Here is a 24,667-nt window from a genome sequence, read left to right as displayed (position 1 = left end):
CAACTCTCAACCAAAAATAACCTAAAAAAAAAAATGCCAAGGAAGCAATGGATTGTGGGCTTGGCTTGAGACCTCCGGGCAGCTCTAGAGGAGCCCTTAGATGGTGAATAATATAATATTTATTGTGTGTCAGACACACTGCTCAGAGCTTTAAAATTACTAGATTAGTTTATCCTCTCAACAGTCCTGGCAGGTAGATAATATTATTCTTCCCATTTTACAGATGAGGAAACTGAGGCAAACAGATTAAATAACTAGCTCAGAGTCATAGTGTCTGAAACTGGATTTGAACTCAGGTCTTCCTGGTTCTAGGCCCAGCAGTGTATCCACTGTACCTCCTAGCTACCTGTCAGTTATGAATAAAAGTTATGAAATACCGTTGCTTTCAAACAAACAAACTCGTGATTCTGAATCTTGTCTGGAGGTTTCCATTTATAAATCCGAGATTGTATTTCTTATTATGTACGACAGAACATCATAATTTCTCATTATATACAATAATAGTAAAGTCGCAGGTTATTTTTAGAAGATTAATGAGTGACTAGGATTAATAGCCAAAGGCACAGTCCTGCTCTCAGCTAGAGCAGTTTAATTATTGGATTAAGTTGGGTTGGGAGTGTTCACTGCCCCGCACAAGGGTGTACACTTTAGCTACTTTGAAATTATTATTGATACTATGTGCATAGATGGCAGCATAACAGTTTTAAACTAATGAGTAAGAGGATTAAAATAGTGAATAAAATTGGTAAGGAAATATCTGACTTCTGTCCCTATACATGCTTGGCATTCTGACCCTCCTTTATTTAAATGATTTTACTATTAATTTCTTATGAGGAGACTCTTCTGCTAATGTAAACTATCTCCATTTCCTCAGTTTATATTTTTAAAGGTAGTTGACTGGGCCAGTGGGAAGTGAAATGACTTGCCCAGACTAACACAATTATGTGCCAGGTTTTCTGACTCCAAGCCCAGCTTTAGCAATTGTGGACTTTCCGCGTGTGTGTGTGTGTGTGTGTGTGTGTGTGTGTGTGTGTGTGTGTGTGTATTAGTTATAGGGATAAGAATGTTATGGACAATGCCAAAGATGAGAAAACTGCCTCTACCAGGACAAATTGGCACTTTCTCTAAAATTGATTTTGCCAAATTGTAGCCCAGAACACTGAAAACTTCAGTGACTTGACTAGGATCATCATATAGGTCATATTTGTCACACTTTAACCCCAGGTGTCCTGACTCAAAGATACCTCTGTATCTGCTAGGTCACTCTGGCTCAGCTGTGTATCTGTATGCATATCCACAGACCTATATGAATACAGTTATGTCACATTTCAAGTATCTTATACATTATTCTGTCACAAGCCAAATGCATTCTTAATATGACATTTAGCATCTTCATTATATTAATACCTCATTTGCTCAGAAAACTAATTTCTGTTTCTCCTACTTAAGAGGAAAAAAAAACCATCTAATACTTTGCAAAAAGAAAGAAATTCAGGGGCATTTCATTTCCTTCCCCATCCCACTCCTACCTACCATGATGATGCATAGACTGTAGGATGAGATCAGGTACATTTGTTTTTATGTGATATCTCTAAGCAACCCTAGTATAGAAAAAACAAGACTGGTGTTATATTGACCAGGGTGCTGTTCCTGTGACTCAGTTGTACCACCATGCTTACTTTATTAGCTGTATCTGGTGAATAGTTGAGCTGCCAGAATTTTTCTGAAGCAGAGGCATATCCATGTCACACTTTCCTGCTCAGAACTCATCAGTAAGCCTCTTCTTTCCTCTTAAGATAATACATAAATGCCTCAGTCGGGCATTTAAGGGCTTCTACATTCTGGCTCCAAGTTACCTTTATAGACTAAATTTCATGTTGCTACCTTCCATGCAGTCTACATTCGATGCATTTGTCTTCGATGCATTTGTCTTACTAGCTGTTTCCTTCAAGTCACACTCTCCCATCTCCAGCGTCCATGACTTTGTACAAATTGCCCTTCCAGTCCTGGAATGTCTTCCTACCTCAGCTCTGTCTTGTAGAATCCTTAGCTCCCTCTAAGGAGTCAACTTTGATCTTCCTAGTTGTCAGTATTCTTTCCTTCCTCATATTACTTATAAAAATTTACACATATGTGGGTATGTTAAGTTCTCCGATGGAGATTGATGACAAACACTGTTTTTGTACCCCTAATTTCTAGTAGAGTGACTTGCACATAGGAGGCATTTAAGAAAAGTTGAATTGAACATTATTGGATTATGTTGTTTCCACATTGCTTGTGGGTTACTCCTGTAATTTGCTGTGTTTGAATATAAAACAGAAGGCTTTTTGCCCAAGATGATCCTTCCATATTGTTTGTGTATATGCGTACAAACTGAAAAGTCAACATGTTAAAGCATAATTCATAGGGGATTTGCTGGCTGTGTTCACTGAGCTTTACAGTCTTTTTAACACTGGTAAAAGTGTTATCCTAACTGCTTCAAATGAAACTGCAAAGATGCGTGTGAAATATAGTATTAGATATCAAATCAAAACATATGGGTGTTGAACAGGAAGGATATGTGTTGTGGCGGTATTCAGAACTCTAGCTAGCATGTGGAGTTGTGTTTTATGGAAATTCTTTGGCTAGGCTCTTGGTAGGGACATACATTCATTATGAGATATCAAGCTGTAAAATAAATAAAAGCAGAGAATTCAGCAGTGCCGTTAAGTGGTTTTTCAGTATGAACTTGTCTGCTCAACTAATGTTGGCTTTGTGCAGCAAAAGGCTTTGGTGAGTCATTTTTTACTGATTGCAACTGAATTATTTGTGATCGTTCTTGGCAGTTCTGTGAATGCTTTATTCTAGATCCAGTCTTGAGGGATATAAATGCACTTCCCTTTCCCACATTTCCCCTTTTACCCTTTTTCTGCTTGTTCTGAATTATTATGTTAGTGATTCATACTAGAGAGGTGTTTTTTGTTTCACTCTTCTGTGTTGTTTTCTCCTTCCCTGTTTCACACCAAAATGCATTTTAAGTTTGTATCTGGTATTTTTTCTTCCTTTCTTCAGTGTAGGGATTAAGGGGACACATGTTCTTAGAGTTCCTGATGGGATATATATTGTAAAATTAACAAAATGACTTCACCATTCTGTTTTCTAGAATAACTTTTGAGTCTATATTTTTTCTTTTTCTCTCACTCTTTATTTAAAGCACATATGTTACATATTGATCATCACAAAATGCACATGAATTTCTTTCAGTTAAAAATAAATAGCTGCAGGTATTATATTTTATTGCTTAATAGCTAATTTTCATACTTCTTTGACCAAGAAATTCAAGTATTCTCACATGAAATAGCAATGGAGAAGATTTATTTTGTTCATCTGGTCCCTTTTAGTTTTGAAATGTAAGAGTATGCATTTTTCTAGACATGATTGACTCATTGAAGAAATACTATTCTAGTATTAAGTTGTGTTTTCTTTCTTTAGCATTTCATGTAAATGAAGTAAACACTTATAATGAAATTTTTTTTGTCTTTTCTAGCAGTTTGCTCTCAGTATTTTTCCCTCCTTCCCTTGCTTCTTCCATCCTTTTAAATTTCTTTCATCTTTCCCGATCTACTGGTTCTCCGCCTGCTGCTGACAATCATGCCCAAGTCTCTGACATACCTAAAAAACAAACAAAAAATCCCCCTTTACTAGAATATACTATGCCTTGAAGCGGTTTTCTCCTTTTTCTATAACAGTCAAACTCCTAGACAGAGATGCTGGTTGCTTTTACCTCTTTTCCCCTCACTTTTCAGCTCTTTCCAGTTTGGTTTCTGATCTCACCATTCAGTTGAAACTGTCCTCTCTCAAATGACCAACAATCTCTTAATTGTCCAGTCTGATGGTCTTTTCTTTGTCCTTATACCTTGACCTTTCTGTTGCATTTGACATTGTTGACTCTTCTCCTGCGTATTGATTCCTTTTTCAACACTTTTGTCTCCTGCTTCCCTTTACTTACCTGTTTATACTCTCCATTCTGGCTCTCATTACCTTTTGCCTACAATACTATAATAGTTTGCTGCCTCAGTTTTTTCTTCCGTTCTGTCCTGCAAAATGATGTCAAGATGATTTTCCTAATCATGTCCTTCTACTAAACTTCAATGGCTCCTCATTTCCTCCAGAAGAAAATAGCAACTACAGTCCCTTCACAGTTTGGTTCCAATGTTCAGTCTTTGAACCTTTGGTATATACATTTATTACTCTTTCCTGTATTCGTATGTCCCAGCCAAACTGGCCTTCTTTCACATAGCATTCTTTTTCTCATCCTTTTTTCTTTGTCTTGACCCAATGCTCTCCCTCTCACTCAGTCTTAGAATGTTCCTTTTCCTGTACCCTACTGCATAGAATCTCTTTATTTTCTACAAGATCCTGCTCAGGTTCTACTAGCTTGTATGGCTCCTCAGGACAGCCACTTACTAGAGGTAGCCTCTCTCCTTCCCTCCCAAAACTACATTATATTTATTTTATGTTTCTGTACCCATACATGCATTTATATGTTATATCTCCCATGATAGAAATATAAGGTTTTGGAAACCAAGTACAGTTTCATTTTTTGTTATTATATTCCTGAAAGCCAACCATAGTGCCCGACACATAATAGGCATTTAGTAAATGTCTAATTGATTGGTTAATGCTTTCATGGTTTATTGTGCGTCTGTTGCTTGTTTCTATATACAGTAGTACAGTTTGATGGAAGTCCTCTGTTTGGGAGGAAATACATTCTTTGTTTGGAGAAAATAATTACAGAAAGAAATTTTACTGTGATATTTTTATTTTAAGAAATACAATAGAGTACAATTTTGAATATGCCATCTCCACCTTAAAGTTGAAGCAGATGCACACGACAGATGTATATATGCCATGCCAATTCTACTTTGCTGTTCTTACATTATATAAAGTATAGATACAAGTGAATTATTTAGGTTTGGCTTGATGTAGGATTCATTTTTATTTGAAATCTTGCATTAAAATGGTTTTATCACAATGCTTCTACTTTGTTCTCTTGCTGAAATTTCTGTGTATGTTAATTTTATGCTTAAAAGACAGTAGCTGAGCCTTTTAAATTATTTTTCAAGTCAGTATTATGGAGTTTTATACTTTGTTGGACTAGATTTTTATTAAATTTTCAGTGCTTGATTTCTGCTAGACATAACTGTTCATCAAAGTGAAGTCAGGCTGTATTAGGACTATTATTGATACTCGGCACATTCATGTCAGTGTATCAGTTCTTAACTAATGAATAAGAGGATTAAAAATACTGGATAAAGGATGAAACCTGCTCTTGTCTAACTTTGATTTCTTAATGGAGACTTATGTGTGATTTCATTTAATAATATTACTTGATTCACATGCTTGCTTTGTCTAATTCTTCCAACAGATGCCGCCTCAGTATGGTCAGCAAGGTGTGAGTGGTTACTGCCAACAGGGCCAACAGCCATATTACAACCAGCAACCACAGCCTCAGCACCTACCACCCCAGGCACAGTATCTGGCAACACAGCCCCAGCAGAGGTACCAAACACAGCAGGTAAGCTTCAGGTGATAATCAGCTTGGTTCTTACACGCACACACACACACACACACACGTATATATGTATGTACATGTATGTGTACATGTTGCATGTGTATATATGTATATGTGTGTATATGTATATATAAAATATGTATTTGTGTATGTGTGTTACAATGACTAATTTTGTAAAGTCTTTTTCCCCTGATAACTTTCTGGGAAAAAAATTAATTTGAACATTTTCAAGTTATGTGAAATTGAAATGAATGCAAATAACACGGTCAGGACCATAGGTAGAAGATGATTGTTCCTATATTAGAGTACTATTTCCCTTCCCTAGGGCGCCATGTTCTTATTTACTTTGATGTCATTGTATTGTAGATCATACTGAGGCAGAGAAACTGAGACCCTAGAGGTTTTAATCTTACTTAGACCTCATCATAAGGATGTGGCAGAACTAGAAAAGCCCTTTCCTTGCTCAATCAAACAAATGAATGCGCATGGGGAGCATTAACTCTCTGCTAGTTGTCAAATTTTAATGAGTCCCGCAAAATAAAGTTGAGGTCACTGAAAGGGAGGGTCATTTGTAAATTTTTTATGAAATAGAAGCCTAGTAGACTGTACTAGAAGACTTCTGAGGTCCTTTCCAAGTTACAGTGAGCTAAGAGAAGGAAGGAACTAACCTTTGGATGATTAGAGTTATCTGAAAACAAGAGTGCACTGATTGTTGGTGTAGTCAATCTGATGCTTCTGGTCAAGAAAGTATTTTAAAGAAGCTGGATGTTGTTGAGGGGGTTTATCATTAAGTGATGGGAGGCCATGTGGACTGCTGCAGTTGGAGTCAGAAGAACTGGGTTCGGTTCCCACCTCGGTGATCTCTTGGGAGACTCACTCAGAGGGCCAAAGAGGTGTGTAAAATCTTCGACTCTATTTGGGGTTCTTAAGCTTTGATGTGTCAACCTTTCCATTTTTATTTTGATAATTGGATCTCAGTATAATTGATTTATTTTGTAATCATGTATTTTATCGTATTTGTTTTAAAACATTATTCTGACAAGGGATCCACAAGTTTTACCAAGTGACCAAAATGATCCATAACATTAAAAAAAAAAAAGTTAACCTCTGTACTAGGTTGCTCTAGTCCTCTCTGATCCTGACTTTCAGATTCCTTGAAACTCTAAGATTCCATGGAACTAGGTTCTAAGATCCTCTGTATCTCCATCGACTTTTAATAACAACTGATATCCAGAAATGGCATGTCAATCTCTTGAGGTGGCAGATTCCCTGTCCCTGGAGCAGTGTTTGGATGACTATCTTTCTAGTTGTTTAAGAGATGATTCCTACTTTGGTTAGGAGTTAACCTGGAGAATCTCTAGGGAATTTTTGAACTCTGACATTCTGTAGTTCTTTGATAAGCCAGAGCCATTGGCTTTATGTTGTTATGCCTGTAAACCAGAATCAGTATATTATTTCAGTTACTTAATTTTTATTTTATAAAATAGATCTTTATCTGGCAATAACCAGACTCCTCAGCTAATATATATATACACTGATCCAGACGGTTTAAAACTGTACTGCTTTAGGGGCGGCCAGGTGGCGCAGTGAGTAAGAGTGCCGGCTCCAGCGTCGGGAGACCTGGGATCGGTTCCGGCCTCAGATACTTAGCACCCACACGCACAAAAAAATGACTGGCTGTGTAACCTTGAGCAAGTTACTTAACCCCAATTGCTTTGAAAAAAAAAATTAAAAACAAAACCAAACAGACAAAAACTGTACTGCTTAGGTCAACTTAGCACCTTAGAATACCAGTGATGACTGGTGGAATAAATGGAAAGGAGGTGAAAAGGGTTTTATGCTAGTGAAGGGGGGCATCATCTCCCTGCGTGCGTAGCTGGTCCTGACATGTATTGACATTGTCATGAGGGCACAGAACTTTGTGGGGCATAGAGAATTATAGCAGATTGTAAGTAGAAACTAAGTCATTTTTTTTGTGTGTGTGTTCACCATTTCACCTATCTTAGTGCTCTACCCCATAGCAGTCGGTAAATAAAAATTTGTTGGATGAACTAAGATTGATCCTTTAGGAAAGAAAGATAGGAACTTCTGTGTCCTTTTGCTAAGAAATGACTATATGTAGATGTATACCATTGCCACTTGTAATACCAAATGCAGAAGACATTTTCTTTATTGATTCTCATACTTAAAATATTGTATAGTTCAGAAAAAATAAAATTGCAAATAGAGGTCACATCTAAATTATTCCATTCTTTTTCCCCCTTATGGCAGTGTGTGAAGTTTGGAAAAAGAGTAGATTGGGAAGAGATGCTTGGATTACTATATAGGTAACAGGAGTGATGTCAGTCATTTCATGTTCTTTGGCATTTGGGTTGTGTGACATGTAAAAACCATTTTTAAAAATGTTTTTGCCCAGGCCTATATTGACGAATACTTTTATTGATCATGAAATATTGCCAGTTGGCACATGTAGTGTCTGTTTTTAACCTTCAAATTTCTTCTTTTTTTTAATGGCAAACACTTCCCCATCAACACATTGTTCCTTCTGGCAATGTCATTCATCATGTGGTGGCATGTAAACAAACAACTGTTTCAGTTGTTTTAGAGTATTAACATTCTCAAAGTAATCTTTTTTTTTATTTTTTTATTTTTTGCTTTTTAGAGGGCAATTGGGGTTAAGTGACTTGCCCAAGGTCACATGGCTAGGTTTTTTTTTTTTTTTTTTTTGGTGTTAAGTGTCTGAGGTTGGATTTGAACTCAGGTCCTCCTGATTCCAGGGCTGGTGCTCTATTCACTGCACCACCTAGCCACCCCTCAAAGTAATCTTATACTTTCAATTTATTAAGTAAGGACTCCTTTTGATTTTCTTCATTGAATGGTTATGGTTTGGTGTTAATTCTTAGACATGTAGGAGGAAAACCGAGAGAACAGCCACAAAAACCCACCTAGGAGAAAATATCTGGGAAGAGATTGAGGTCTACAGTTTTGTGATGTAGAGAGGCCAAAAGGCCCCAAGGTTTGCCAGTGAAGACGTTATTGGTAACATGAGATGGCTATTTCTAGAAGTTTGCCTGAGGAAGTCAGGAGCAATACTGTATGATAACTAGTGGACATGAAAATGTATGATGAGAGCCATTGGTGTTTAAGGACAAGCTAGTCTTAGATGTGTAGACCAAGAGATTGAAGAATAGAGAGAGAGTGAGGTTGCAGGGGACAAGAGTTGGGGCAATCTCCTAGAGATGACAGGCGGATTAGAACGAAGGGTTGATTGTTGTTGTTCATTCTCAAAGCAAGTGACCTCACTATGTCAGGATCAGGGTACAGTGTGTGTGTCTGGCTGATCAGACCAATAAGAGCTCGGAATGCTCCACCACAGGCCAGGCACAAATAGTCCATGTGAACATTTGAAGCTGATATGAGAATAACTCTATGGGATAAAGAAAGTGACAATCACGGAAGCAGGCAATCTTGTTGTTTAATCGGGTCTGACTCTTCATGACTTCATTTGGGGTTTTTTTTGGCTAAGATACTAGAGTAATTTGCTGTTTCCTTCTCCTGTTCATTTTATGAATGGGAAGACTGAGACAAACAGGGTTAAGTGACTTCTCCAAAGTCACACAGCTAGTAAGTGTCTAGCTTTGAACTCAGGTCTTCCTGACTCCAGGCTCAGAACTCCATTCACTCTACCAACTTAGCAGCCCAAGCAGGTAACAGAAGGCAAACTAAATGGATGATGATGACAGTGAACAATAACTCACATTTATATATCAATTTAAGTTATTTAAAAAAAAAACACCTTTTTTCACAACACTTTGACATGTAGGTACTATGCGTATTATTATCACACTTTTATAGATTTAGAACCTGAGGGTCCTGGAGGTTACATGCTTTTGAATGATAGGATTGGGAAGGCTTTTCCCTTTGCTCTTGGGACTCCAAATTTATTGCTGTTTTCACCAAGCCATACTACTTCTGTTGTAAGAACACAGATAATCCACTCAAACCAATAATGTTTGAATCAAGTGTGAACTGAGGGTGTAAAGAAAGAGGAAGAACTACTTGTTTTCATTGAAGTGACCTTTTCAAGCAATCCTTAGGCATAATTAATGAATAAATGGTTTAGGACCCAAAACCAAGCCTTCTGAACTTCAGTTCGTTGTGCTAAGAATTACATTCTCAAAATTAAACTGGAAATAACTGAATCCTTGGTAATTTAGAAGGTAGTTCAGGATCTCACAGTGCCTTACAGTCATCTTTACAAACATCACTTTATTGTAGGAGACTTTGAAAACAATTATGTCTGGCCCTGAGTATTTGTATTGTCATGTGAAGGGTCTGTGATTAGTTTTCTATTCCGAAAAGTCAATGGAAAACCTGCTTTTAACATTATATCCCTGTTATATAGGGTCTCAAAAAAGTCCAACAAATATGTAAGACTTACCTGAATTACAGACTGTATAGAAAATTGTTTTCTATATACGTGTTGTGTAGAGTTATCTGTGAACTGTCTTCCTGCTTTTGTAATTTGTCACCTTATTTCCAAGAGATGCTCACAACTTGTTAAGCAGTTGTACAAGGTTTAATTTGGAGGTATTTTTATAGTGACTGTCGAAACTACTTAATTCTACTGAGGACATCCCTACTGCTCCGACTATCATGCTCTAACATGCAAGTGGTAGATTATATTTTGAATGGGTATTGAGTATATTTTGCCCATCAGACTTGGTAATTAGCTGACAAATTAAGTATAGTTTTCTTTAACACAAAATGAGTAATGGATGCTGCATTTTTATGTTGACAGATTATCTTTATTGCTCTATTTTAAAAATTATATGTGTTTCTTTTAATATTTTAAACAAATGTATAACTTTAGATAATTTCCTCCCTATATTTAGAACTGACACAAATTTAGAAACTAATGTATTGGATAGATGATTTTAAACACGTTATAATTATTTGCTGGCTTACTGATATTAAAGCACAATATAGAGTTTTATCTTTCAAGTTCTACTTTTAATGACAAGTAATGATTATAACAAAATACCTTGAGTATGTGTTTCTTTAATGTACTGTTTAGCATTTTGTTCAAAGTGGAATATGTAGGAATGAATCCTTCATTGAATAAATACTTACTGTTTGTTCGCTTTAGGAAAAAACTGTTTCTTCTAGCAATATATTTGCAGTTTGATTCACAATTTTATGGTATTTTGGATCTTCTTGGATTGAATTTTTTTTTCTAAATCCATATTATTACTATGTAAATTGTAAAGTGCCATAGAAATGAAAGTTTACTATTTTTATTGTGCTTGTTATTGTTAATATACTTTTTCATCTTTTCAATGGAGTTGTAATAAAAAGATTTTTGGATAAGTCACTTGTTGAATTATTTTATTTTTAATTTTCTATGGATTGTTACACAGGCAAATAAAATCGCTGCTTGTTGGAGTTAAACGTAAGAATTTAGGGTATAAAGTCATCTTCTGTACTTTTATTGAAAGGCTTATTGTAGGCTTACATCCTTCGAAAAATTCTGCAAGCAGACAGGTCAGCAAGAATGATATGTTCTCACATGATTTTGATACCCTCTTTTAGGTTTCTATATTTTGAAAGTTCTTTCTGCCATGTACTTTGGTGGTTAGGAATGTTTGATATGGAGGTATATATATTTAAAAAAGATTGTTCTTATGTTTTATGGATAAATGTTAAATCCAGATAATTGATATGACTTAGTCTTAAACTCCTCTTCCTGTGAAATTCATTGGGAGTTCTTAAGAATATTTTGAGGTTTGTATTTGTGGTATTGGGATTTGTCTATCCATGAAACATAGCAAGCTTCTGATGTTGTAATTCCAACTGCCACCTTGATAAGAATTCAAGAGGTGCTAAATTTGTGTATCCTGTATCAGTATATTTTTTACCATTCCCTTGAATAATTGGCATTGATCATGAATTTTGGTTTCCTTAAGAATATATATCTTCTGTAATTCTAGCGGTGATGAACTGTCCCCAGTTGCCATCATAAATCTGTTTCCCCTAAGAAATACATGCAACTCAACTATCTGTTAGTCTTCTTTGTTTACATGTTATTTGCTGAGTTTGAAAGGCTAGTGCTGCTCAAGTGCCTTTTAATTTTCATGTTTGATCCTAGCCATTCCATGTGCTCTTTCCGGACCAGGCAAATCACTGTGGTATATTTGTTAAACCCAGTGTCATTTAGTTGCTGTCAGTCTTTATTTTTGCCTGGTGAAGTGAAATCTTACTGTTGCAAAAGGATTTCAGTGGATTTTAAAAATTTCTTAGTGTGTGCTCTGAGAATTTTTTTTTTAATCTCTCTATCCTTTCCTTCTTTTTTTCTTTTTGGTGAGGATGTGTTCAACTTTCTTTAAGTGGTGTTGGGTGATGAGCCCTGTAGTATGTTAATATTTTATGTTGTTTTGTTGGGATAGTTTCCAACCAACAACAAGTATATATTGAATGAAACAAATGAAGACTGGTATTGTGTAGGTGTTAATTGCTTTTCACATGTTCTTCCCATTAAGCTTTGATTTCAGGATACCAATAAGTCTTATAACATATTCAATCATGGCTCACTCCTTGATAGCTTTATGATCAGTTTATCTTGCCCAGAGGGAGTCCCTGTGTATTTCTAAACCACCTATTTGTCCATAGATTCTACTTTGATTCGGCATTCAGGTTTCAAACTTTCAGCCTCTGTCTTTCCTTGGTCTATGTAAAGAAATTTAGACTTAACAGACCCAAATTCCATTTTTATGTTATTTGGAGAAAGATCACAAGAGATGAAAAAGGTGTTTTTAGGTATAACCATAGAGCTTGATAGCATCTTACTCTGCATCAAATGTTCAATACTTATATAAGATATTTTGATTTCAGTCCCTCTTTAACACTGGAGCTATGTTTAGTTCTGTTTTTCAATGTATTTAAGGCTAGGCATACCCATAATGGGTGTTGATTACTTCAGTGAAAAATCCCATATTGTGCATTAGTTGTTTGTGACATCTTTTAAATACAGAAGGGTTTTCCATGTGTACTTCACTATACTGGGGTCTGTGTTATATATTTGTAGAACGGGAACAAGCTATGAGTACTGAATTTAGTCCAAGTCTTTCTGAGAGTCAGTAAAAAGAATAGTAATGTTTCAATGTTTTGTTTAGGTGGCTAGGTCAACCATTACCGAATTAATAACAAGTTGCTCTCTGTACTTGTTTTGACATATCCTTTTTGCTCTTCGTCTAATGTATTGGTTTTTTGCTTTTTTTTTTTGGTAAATGTAATTTTTTTTTTTGGAAGGAGGCTTACAGATTGTGAGTGCTTCACATAAAGTAAATAAGGACATAATTAGCCTATTGGAGGATTCAGTGGTGTTTTTATCTTTTGGTAACTTTAATGATCTCTGAAAAATACCATATTTTATATCAGTTGTCCTTAGCATTAGTGTGTTTTGGTGTATTTTAAAGGGAGAATGTTTTCCCATATTGATACTCTAATTTTCCCATTACACTTGTGTCTATATGGTATGTTTTCAGTATTATCAACAAACCAACTATATGGTGGTGGTGGTTGTTGCTATTATTACTGATTGTGCTGATTGCTAATGTGATTTTTAAAGTTAAAATTGTCTGGGTAACTGAATGTTGACATGATAGTTCTAAAAGATGATCTGAACATCAGTTTCTGTTTTGATTGTTTTCTCTTGAGAAATTTTTAACGACTACAATAAGCTGTGCTAATTTTACTTTAAAGTATTTAGACGACACCTTGAACTTTATGATCCTGTAGAATTCAGTAATATCTACATAAATCGGGGGGGGGGGGAGGAAGAGAACAACTATATTGATTCTGTGATTAGAATTTGTGTAGGTAGGACTGGTAATGGTTTAAGGTTATCTGGTCGAAGATAAGAAATAAAATTCTCCAGAAAACCAGTCCTTTCAAATGACAGAGACTATTATTTGGGTTTGTGATCCACCTGAACGCTTTTCCAGAGGCTTTGAAATAGTGTCATGGTTGGTCAGTAAATATTTATTAAGCTCCTACACTTGTTCTGTGCTAACCTCTGGTCATACCAATAGGAATAAAAAGAAAGACAATTCTTGCCCTCTAGGAGCTTACAATTCATTTTTATAGTTGTAGGGGAGGAGAATGTAGGGCATGATCCAGAAGTTCAAAGAAATTCCAAAGCAATGTAGAGAGCAGGAAATAAATTTTCCCCTATTTGCAGAAGTTGGAAGATTTGTGATATCATCAGAATTTGAGAAGGATTAATTTATTTTAGTTTGATCAACTACATCCTAGCTAGACAAACAAAAGTGGTTCAGAATTCTTAGATATCTGTTACTGTCTCACTTCCTATGTTGGCAGGTAGTGTACTGTACCTGGAGTCAGGAAAAACTGCATTTAGATCCAGCTTCACACAACTTTACAAGCTGTGACCTTGGCCAGGTTGCTTAAACTCACATTGCCTCAGTTTCCTCATTTGTAAAATGAGAATAACAGTACTACCTACTGTCTCCAAGGGTTTCAGTTCCTAGCCCACAGTAGAGGCTTGTTCTTCCCTTCCTTTCCCCTCCCTCCTTCTTCTTACGAGACCTAGTTAAAAATTTGTGTCTGCTGGGAAGCCTTTTCAGATAAATTTGACTAGCACACCTACTGTTCTTTTAAGATGCTTCATTCATGCTTTACTAAGTACTGTGTGATATGTTGTTGTTAAGTGTTTTAGTGGTGTCCGAATCTTTGCGACCCCATTTGGGGTCTCTTTAGCAAAGGTACTGGAGTAATTTGACATTTCCTTCTCCTGCTCATTTTACAGATGAGGAAACTGAGGCAAACAAGATGAAGTGACTTGCCCAGGGTCACATAGCTAGTAAGAGTCTGAAGCCAGGTTCGAACTCAGGAATATGAGTCTTCCTGACTCTAGGCGCAGTACTCTATCTACTTTGCCACCTAGCTCTGACTTTGCTATGGGTTTTTTGTTTTTTGCTTTTTTGGAGGGGGAAGGTAGGGCAATTGGGGTTGAGTGACTTGCCCAAGGTCACACGGTTTTTTGTGTTGTGTCCGAGGCCAAATTTTAACTCAAGTCCTTCTGACTCCAGGGCCTGTCCTCTATTCACTGTACCACCTAGCTGCCCCAGTTATGGTTCTTAAGTATAGTGACTCAGTTTGAATGCCTCTGTATTGTTAAATATTCTTAATAAAACTAGGTGTTTCTAGGATGTATTGGTAATTTTAAAAGGGTATTTTTTTTTAAAAGAAAAGAATACTCTGAATTATAGAATTATTAAGAACCTGTAAGGTATGATGAAATAGTTCATGGGAAAGGGTAGAGTAGAATAGAGATTTTGCTATAGTCGAATTTGAAAATATGGCCAAGTATCATGCTTTTTTAAAAAGACAGAACTGGTTTGGGTGACTAATATTACTGTTCCAATTAATTTATTGAACTTTCTTTCCATGATAAATGCAGAGCCACTCATATGGAACGTGCCTTTCAGTTGCCTGTTCTGTGTTCCAAGAAAAGAGTCTTATGCCCCAAGAAACAGGAAAACATTTCTAGACAATTATCACCATCATAATTTTAAGAAACATTAACTTACAAAAGTATTTTTATTGATTTTTTTTACGTCACCATAATACACCCCCATATCCTAAAGCCCTCTCCCTTCAAGAGAGCTATCCAATATAAAAAATAGTACTATTTTTATTTTTTTTTAACAGTAACTTTTTTCTTTTTGGAGGGGGGAGGGCAGGGCAATTGGGGTTAAGTAACTTGCCCAAGGTAACATGGCTAGTTTTTGTGTTAAGTGTCTGAGGTTGGATTTGAACTCAGGTCCTCCTGACTACAGGGCCAGTGCTCTATTCACAGTGCCACCTAGCCACCTCAATAGTACTGTTTTTAAAACAACAAAGAAAGAGGAAAAAACACCACTGAACTGTCCATTTATCCTTTCCATATCATGGGTTAGAGGTGCAGCACCCTAGCAAGCGATAGGGAAAATCTGTGTAAAATATTTTCGTTCTTCCTTTGTACCAGAGAAGAGGTCTGAACTTTTTCTTTTATAGGGTGTTTACAGTACCTTGTTGTAAAATTTGTGTTAAGTATTTGGTCCTAGTCTCTGTCTTGTTTTTTGGTTTTTGCATGTTGTCTGTGACTTTTGCAGAACTCCCCAAAATTCCCATTTAATTTCTTATGCTGACATGTGATAAATTGAAGCTTCATTGGGGAAAGTCATGATATGGAAAAGATGCTCATTCCCAAAGCTGGAAAATGCATGCAATAAACACTTGTGACCCTGGCTTCTCGAAAGAGGTGAAGCAGGAATGTCTTCTCATTATCTCTTCTGTTCTTTGTGATTTTGTGATATTTACTTTTTTTTTTTTTTTTGCCAGTGTTTCTCTGTTTACATTGTTGTAGATGGTCTTTTCTTGGTTCTGCTCATTTTGCATCAGTTCATATAGGTCTTTTGTGCTTCTCTGTATTCATCACACCCATCATTTTTTATCATACAGTAATATTCCATTACATTCATGAATCACAATTTGTTTGATCATTTCTTTCCCCAATATATCTACTTTGTTTCCAATTCTTGGCTGTCACAAAAAGTGCTGCTATATAAATATTTTATTGTATATAGACAGTTCTTATCAGTATATTTTAAACATATTAACTTTCATTAACTACTGTAACTTTGTTTTCAGATATATTGATAGCAGAAGAGAGAAATCTAGGCTTAACTGTATTTGCTTTCTTATTTGTCCATGTCTCAGAACAGGCATAAAGTTCCCCAGAGGCAGCTAGATTGCACAATGGATAGAGTGTTGGAATTAGTCAGGAAGAAATGAATTCAAGTCTGTTCTCAGATACTTGCTAGCTTTATGACTCTGGGAAGGTCACTAACCCTTTTTGCCTCTGTAAACTGTAAAATAGAGGTCACAGCACCAACCCCACAGGGTTGTTGTATTAAATGAGGAAATATTTGGAAAGTGCTTAGGACAGTATTGGCATATAGTAGACTCTGTGTAAATGCTTATTCTGTGATAATAAAACAATTCTTTCATTCACTTTGCAAATATAAGATATAACAAATAATGGGTTTATTCCTTTAATAGCTATTTTCTGAGCATCTATTTTGTATAAGTCTATGTGCTAGGTGCTTTGGGGAGAAGCCTGCCTTTATGCCATTGTCATTGTAATGAGGGGCACATGATATGCTGTAGCAGCAAGCACCCCAAGCGTCCTCAGGGTTTGCAGCTACCACAGGTTCTTGGATCTGCTTTGTTAAAGGAAAGCAACTCAAAATGGGTTAACAAGCTTACTTTAATCAGTCAGATGTATATCATTTACCTAGTTCAGGGGAAAAAGATCAGCACCCCGAACTTCAGAACATACAGACAGAATTATCAAGACAAAAACATCAAGTAGACAGATTTCCAAACTGTCCAACCATTACATCCATACCCAGTCAACATCTGGGTTTCCACATTCTGGGTTTTTCAAAGCCGGGGGACTCTCAACAACGGCTTCCCAGAATTCAGATCAAATCACAGAACACTTCTCAGAGTGAGTCCCAAAACAAAGCTACACATCAGGGCTTATATAGCCTTCTCCTGGCTCAGAGAATGTAACAACCTTATTGACCCACTGGCCAATCAAGAAGTATCTACTGAAAAACAAGCCTCCCACCCCAGGCTCCAGGTGCACGTTAGCCTAGGGGCAGGGAAGATCTTTAAATCTGCATTTCCATTACATATGCATACATTGTGACCTGGTGTATTGTGAAAAGCACAGAGTGCTATAAAAGGACCTTCTGCTTGGGAGGTAACAGATGACTTGCTGGAGGATCTGACCCATGAACTGAGACTTGAAGAATTGGTGAGATCTGGTTCAACTGGCCCAGAGAGAGAGAGCTAGACAGAGCATTGTGAGGGAAAATGTAGCGTGTGTGTGTGTGTGTGTGTGTGACTTTTCTGACATCCCACAGCTAGGAAGTGTCAGAGTAGAGGGTTTGAACCCACATTCTTCTTGGCTTGAGGTTCTCCATTATTTTCAGCATCCCACATTGTGAGAAATGAAGCTAAGAAAGTAGGATATGTATGGGGGCATGTAGGTAGCACAGTGAATAGAGCACTGGCTCTGGAGGCGGGAGGACCTGAATTCAAATCCGACCTCAGACACTTAACATTTACTAGCCGTGTGACTTTGGGCAAGTCACTTCACCCCAATTGCCCTCCAAAAAACAAAAAGAAAGTAGGATGTGGCCAATTTTGCTGTACATGAAGAACTTAAAACTTCATTTTGTAGGTATTAAGAAACCATTGAAAGCTTCTTATTGAGGAAGATAGTGGATGATACCAATGCTCTTTAGAAATGTGGCTTTGGCAACATTATATTGGGATGAATCGGAATGACAGAGAAAGTGAAGACACCAAGTCCAATTTACTTTTTTTTTTTTCTTTTGCCTTTTGGAGGGCAATTGGGGTTAAGTAACTTGCCCAAGGTTACACGGCTAGTTTTTGTGTGTGTGTGTGTGTGTGGCTGTTAAGTGTCTGAGGCCGGAACCAAATTCAGGTCCTCCTGACTCTGGGGCCGGCACTTTACTCACTGCGCCACCTAGCAGCCCCTACCAAGTCCAATTTAGAAGATGTTGTTCTTAGGTAAACTAGAGAGCTCAAGTTGGACGGATGGCAGTAGGAAAATAGAAAAAGGGATAGATGATTATGATGATGGTGATGGTGATGGTAGTGGTAGTGTGGGTACCTAATATTTCTGTAGCTCTTACTATGTGTCATACACTGTGCTACGTGATTTGCAATTATTATTTCATTTGATCCTCAACAACAACCCTGGAAGGCAAATGTTTTCATTGTCCCCATTTTATAGCTAAGGAAACCGAGGCCAATATACTAGAGGCATTGCAGATATAGAAACAGCAGGTCTTAGATTGAATGACCAGGGTGCATATTCAGTCCAAATCTTGCCATTCTTTGTTACCATAAAAGATATTTTTCTTTCTTATATATAATCTCTACTTCTAACCTCTCACACATCCACAATTCTAGTATATCTTTGTCCTGTATAGGTATAGTTTTCTAAATGAATTCCTCATTTCAAGTCTTTTTCTGTATTCCAATTTATCCACCATTTTGATTTTCCTGAAGTATAGCTTATTCCATTCATGCTTCCTACCCAGTAAACTTTAGTGATGCCATCATTACCTGTAGGACCAGTCAGTCAGTAAACAAGTACTTGTTAAGCACAAAATATGAACCAAGCATATGGCCAAGTGCTGAGAATATCATAATAGTGAAAATATTCCCTTTATACTCAAGGAGCTCACATTTTAATGGGGAAGACAGCCTGCATATAAACATAGACATACACATGTTATGTTAGCAGAAGGAAATCTAAGAGTGGGGAATGGGAACTAGTAAAGTCCAGTGTTGTTAGATTGCAAACACTATGCGGAGAAGTATAACAAGGTTAGAAAGGTAGGAGGGGGCTAGACTGTGAAGGACTTTAAATGACAAACATAGCATTATATTTGATCTCAGAGGTAATATGAAGTTATTTGAGGGTGATGTGATTTGAATTTTGCTTTAGGAAAACCACTTAAAATTAATAGTATTTTTTATTTTCAATTACATGTAAGGACAATTTTCAACATTCCTTTTTTTTTTTTTTTTAAGATTTTGAGTTCCAAATTTTTCTCCCTCTCCTCCCCCTTTCCCCAAGACATTGAGCAATCTAATACTGGTTTTACATGTGCTACCATGTAAAACAGATGCAACGGAGCAAAATGAAAAAAAAAAACATGAAAAATAAAAAGTGAAAATAGTAAGCTTTGATCTGCATTCACACTCCATTGGTTCTCCAGATGTGGATGGCATTTCCCGTCATGAGTCTTTTGGAAGTGCCTGAATCATTGTATTACTGAGAAGAACTAAGTCACTCACAGTTGATTCATTGCACAATGTTGCTGTTACTGTGTATAGTGTTCTAGCTCTGCTCACCTCACTCAGTATCAGTTCATGTAAGTCTTTTCATGTAGAAAAAACCACTTTTCTATCTGAGTATAGATTACATCAAAGTGGGGAGAGAGACTTGAGGCAGGGAGATGAACCAGAAGGCTCTTGCAATACCCTAGGTGTGAGATGATGAGGGCTTGCACCCAGGTGGTGGCTGTGGGATTGGAGAGAAAACATATACAAGATATGTTGTGAATAGAAAAATAAGACTATTCGTACCATTGCTCCCTTCTACCATTCCAGTCTTCTTAGGCCTTACTTGTCTGCATGTATTCTTCAATATAGCAGCATTGGTCTCCTGGCTGTTTCTTGAACAAAATATGCCATCATTTGGCTCTCTGCATTTTAAATTTCAGTTTGCTCCCCATGCCTGGAATGCTTTCCCTCCTGTGTTCTGGCTATTGCCCTCTCTAGATACCTTTAAATCCTATATACAATCTCACCTTTCTGTTTCCTTTTCATCTGATATATAACTTGCTTGGGATATATTTATTAGCCTGTCCTCCTATATTAATCATGACCTCCCTGATGGTAGGGACTGTCTTTTGACTCTTACTGTATCCTTATCTTTTATCAGAGTGCCTTGCGTATGATAGGTGTTTAACAAATATTGATTGATTGATTTACTTTATAATACATAGGATACATGGGGCTAGAGTGAGAGAAGAGTCAATGATGGTACCAAGAATATGGATGATTACAGGACGGTTAATACCTTGACTAATAAAAAAGGTAGGAAGTCAGAAAGGTTTGGAGGGGGAAAGGTAGTAATCCGTTCTCTTTTATGGCTAGGTTGATTTTTTGATGTCTAGGGGACATCCATTATAAGGTGTCCAGGAGGCAGTTGGTGATGTGAGACTGGATCTCAGGAGAGCAATTAGGACTAGACATAAATCTGAGAATCATCTGCATATAGATTATGATTGAACCCATGGGATGTAATGAGATCACCACAAGAGGCAGTATAGAAGAGTGCTGAGTGCAGAACCTTAGGGTGACATGCCAGGAGAACCAAGGAGCATATCCAGGAAAGATTACAAAGACCCAAGTGGTCAGACTGGTAGCAGCAGTGCCAGAATACAACATTGTCATGAAAACTTAAGAGTGGAGAGGATCCAGAAAAAGAGGGTGATATTTAAACAGTATCAGAGGCTACAGATGGGTTAGGAAGAAGGAAGATTGAGAAAAGACCAATTAGATTTGGCCATTACGAGGTCATTATTTTTTCTCCTTCCTTCCTCTTAATGTTAGGATATTTTTTGGAGAAAAAATTGTGAATGCTACATTCTTCCATTTTCTCAGATTCACCGTTTACTCAACCTTTTGTAAATTGAGCTCCTATTCTCACTGCCCTACTCAAACTTGAATTGCGGATGGCCTAATATTTTTAAATATAATCAGTGATCTTTTCAATGCTGAATCCAGTAATCTTTCCCGTCTCGATCCTCCGTCTTTCCTTATCCTTGACCGCTCTATTGACTACCCCCTCATTTTCCACCCTACACCATAATAAAAGTGTTCTTCAAAAGTTTTCCCATCATTTTCTCCTCTTTTCTTTTCTCTCTATACTGGAGTTTATGCTTAATAGTGGTATTGCTGTTATGGGCAGTTTTGTGACTTTTGGGCATAGTTCTCAATTGCTTTCGAGAGTAGTTGGATTGATTCATAGCCCTGTCAGTGATGCATTAATATGCCTTTCCTTCCACAGTTAGAGACCTAACAGTAGTTATTTCTGTCATTTGTTATTGTTGCCATCCTGATGAGTAGAATCTAAGAGTTATTTTAATTTGTATTTTTCTTATTATTACTGGTTTGGAGCATTTAAAGCAAATCTGGTTGCCAAGCTTATACAGATTGTTTATTTGAATGTATCTTCTCATTGCCCTGCTAATTGTTTGACCTCTTGCTTTGTAAGCTTTCTTCTGATTTGATGTGGATTTTGCTTTTTCACAGCATCATCTTGCCCATAGATCACATTGCTATTACATAGAACTCCTGTGCAGAGTAATAATTCTTCTCAGAATCTTCAGTGAATTCCTATAGTAAATTTCAAATTTCTGTCTGGCTTTTCTGTGTCTTTTACAATTTGATGCCACCCCTCCTCCTCTCCAATCATATTTCTATTTTTTTTTTCTTTTTGGAGGGGGAAAGCAGGGCAATTGGGGTTAAGTGACTTGCCCAAGGTCACATGGCTAGTCTTTGTGTTAAGTGTCTGAGGCCGGATTTGAACTCAGGTCCTCCTGACTCCAAGGCTGGTGCTGTATTCATTGTGCCACCTAGCTGTCCCTTCCAGTCATATTTCATATTACATCTCTCCAGATGAAGGTGGGCCACATTTTTCCTGCTGAACTTGCTCTTGTGCTGTTTTCCCTTTGTGCCTTTTTCCTTGTTGTTTTTGCCTGAAATGTCCTCCCTCTGTTACCCATTCAATATCTTCCCCCCACCGCCCGCTACTTTAAAGCCCTGCTGAAATGCTGCTTTCTCCCTGAAGTCTTTCCAGATAAACTCAAATATACAATGCAGATTTCTGCTTCTACTTTGTATGGCACTTTGTTTGAAACCCTTTTCATGAGAATTTCCATCTATTTCAATAATTAAATTGGTCTGTTAGGAGTTTGGTTATTCCTTCCGTCAATGCAGACTCTGCCTTCTTTTCCTATGTGATTTGGTTGTAATTTTAGGTGTTAAAAGTTGTTTGGGTTGGTGTCTTATCCTTTTTTCACCAATAAAACCTCCTTGAAGGGAGAGATTTTCTAAAACTTTCAATTGACCACAGTGCGTAGTATAGTGCTTTGAATACAGTGGAGGCTTCATAAAGTGATTGTTAGATGAATAAATTTGACTAAAAATGAATAAATGTTTTTATTTTGTTTTAGCCAAGTCAGGATTCTTTCTGTATTTCATAGGACTTCATGTCCCTGTTGCCTCTTCTTTTTCTCATGAGATCTTAAGTGCTACGTTTGGAGCCATACTTTAGACTGTTAAGCTTTGTAAAGACAAGATCCTTTTTAATAAAGTCCTGTTGACAAAAGGGACCTTAAGTCAATATTTATGAGATCACTTAAGACTAGGCCTAGTGTTGAAGTTCTAATCTCTGCTTTTATGGCTTGTGAGATTTCTTTTATATTTTTTTGGTGGGGGGGAATGTGGTGAAGGTAGGGGCAGGGTGGTACACCATTTAGTCTCTTTTATTTGAAGTTCAAGTAAAACAGTTTTGGAAGTGCCACAAAGACCATCGTTAGCATTGAGCTCTAGCTATGACCTCCCTGTGGAAAATAAAAAAGATTTAATTTGGAATCAGAAAAAACAAATGCATAATATGTCAAAGTATATATATATACCTTGCTGTGAATTTAATTTGGCTGCCTGTGATAAGTTGTGTTAATGTTGAAAAAAGCATAGGAATTTTATTTGGGTGACAAAATACTTTGGTCTAAAATAAAATTTTTTTAAAAGACAACTAATGTACACTTTGAAATCTGGGATGTATTTCATTATTGTGGGTATTCCTGTAAGGTGCAGCCCTCCAACTCTTACCTATATCTTACCTATATGAAATCCTTCATTGCTTTTGGGTGGTGGTAGTGGTGATAAGTCCTGTCTGTTGTGCTGAGGGCCTTGACTTGGTTCTCTTGCTGTTTCATGGATACTATATGTGATCTGCCCATTGGCCATCTTTTGCCATACCTGTCACATGATCACCTACTTTTGTGTCTTCTCTTGTACAGTTTTTGGTATGCTGAAGTCTCCTTATCCTCACATCAAGGCTCTCTGTTGCCCTTTGGACAACTCAGCTTTTATTCTTATGAGTCTCTGGCATTGCATGATGTGTCAGTAGAAGAATCATGTTTAAAAGATGGACCTTTGTGTCAGCAAGATGATAGCTGGTGTTTTAGGGGGCACTGCACTGTTTTCTCAAGGGCAACTCGGCCTGTCCTCCTTTCCTATTCATTTCTGACTCTGCTCACTGTCCCTGTGCATCCCAAGGAACATTCGAATAAATTGGGTGGTTTATCCAGCCAGCTATATTATCATAATTTGAAAAGTTGGCATTCTTCGTCCACTCATTATTTGTGTTGTGGCTAGTATTGCTGAATTCCAGAAAAAACAAGTGCATAATATGTCAAAGTAATACGTCAAAAGAACCTTTTCGTTCTAAGGTTATTGTTTTAGGAAATAGATAAAAGATGCACAAGTGGACATTTAAACATTTTTGAGTTAGAGATGAAGCATGCTATAATAGATTCTGGATTGAGAATTTCAGAGTCAACTTCGTTTCAATCCCTTTTTTCTATTGTTCAGCATGAATAAAACATTTGTCAGTTGTTTTTATCTTCTCATTTATACTTGCTTTTGAGATAAAGGCAAAGATCACCAAAGCAAGAGCCAGGTCTATTTTTTTCTTAAGGTAAGTAAAATTAAAGGAGTAACTAATTGGGCACAACAGTTTACTTGCATTATGAAGATATTCACTATTGATTTACAAAATGATTGTTTACTCAGTGTTTGTTTTATCATATTTTCTTTTCTTTTAAATGTTATTTTTTCAAAAGCTCATTCCAATTGACTAACACCTGGGCTTTAATAAGTTGTTTTGTATATATTTCAAAGTTTTGTATTTATTGCAATGTAATAGCTACTTTACATCTATTTATTTTATTTTTTATTTTTATCTATTTGTGCTTGCCTTTTAATCTACCATTGGAGAGTAAGTATTTTTGAATCTGTGGCAAGGAAAAAAGTGCCTTAATGCAGGAAGTCTTTTTTGAAGTTCCAGCTTGTCCTCCAGCTCTCTGTTTCTCAAACACAGCTGCTACCATGTCAGCATCTGCCATTTCTAGGTCATAGAGTGGCAAGCTCAGACGTAATTCCTGGAACACTGTTGCTTCTCTGCCTTCTCTCACCATGTGCTGTTTTCCTCCCTGGCTTTTCTGGAATTGGTGTCCCTCTACCTCAGGCCTCGGATTCTTGCCTTCTTCAGTGTCGTCCCCTCCACCCCCCTTTCTGATATACTGGAAAAGGCGATCCAATTATGTTTTGTGGTGCACACTGCTCCAGGAACCTCCCACACAG

General features: G+C 37.0%; 1 protein-coding gene across 1 annotated transcript in view; it reads left to right on the top strand.

Annotated features, from left to right (window-relative positions):
- The window catches only part of LOC138147321 (AT-rich interactive domain-containing protein 1B-like), a 231,385-nt gene that overhangs the window by 165,415 nt on the left and 41,303 nt on the right, over nt 1-24,667 (top strand). Inside the window, exon 3 of the mRNA XM_069069740.1 lies at nt 5,408-5,557. Within this exon, the coding sequence (XP_068925841.1) occupies nt 5,408-5,557 (150 nt within the window). The remainder of the gene's footprint in view (nt 1-5,407; nt 5,558-24,667) is intronic.

Source organism: Petaurus breviceps, unplaced genomic scaffold (assembly GCF_028583685.1).
Source record: "Petaurus breviceps papuanus isolate PSGF00001 unplaced genomic scaffold, PetGlider_PUasm1.0 90784, whole genome shotgun sequence".
Classification (NCBI taxonomy): domain Eukaryota; kingdom Metazoa; phylum Chordata; class Mammalia; order Diprotodontia; family Petauridae; genus Petaurus; species Petaurus breviceps.
This window is presented reverse-complemented; position numbering and strand designations above follow the sequence as displayed.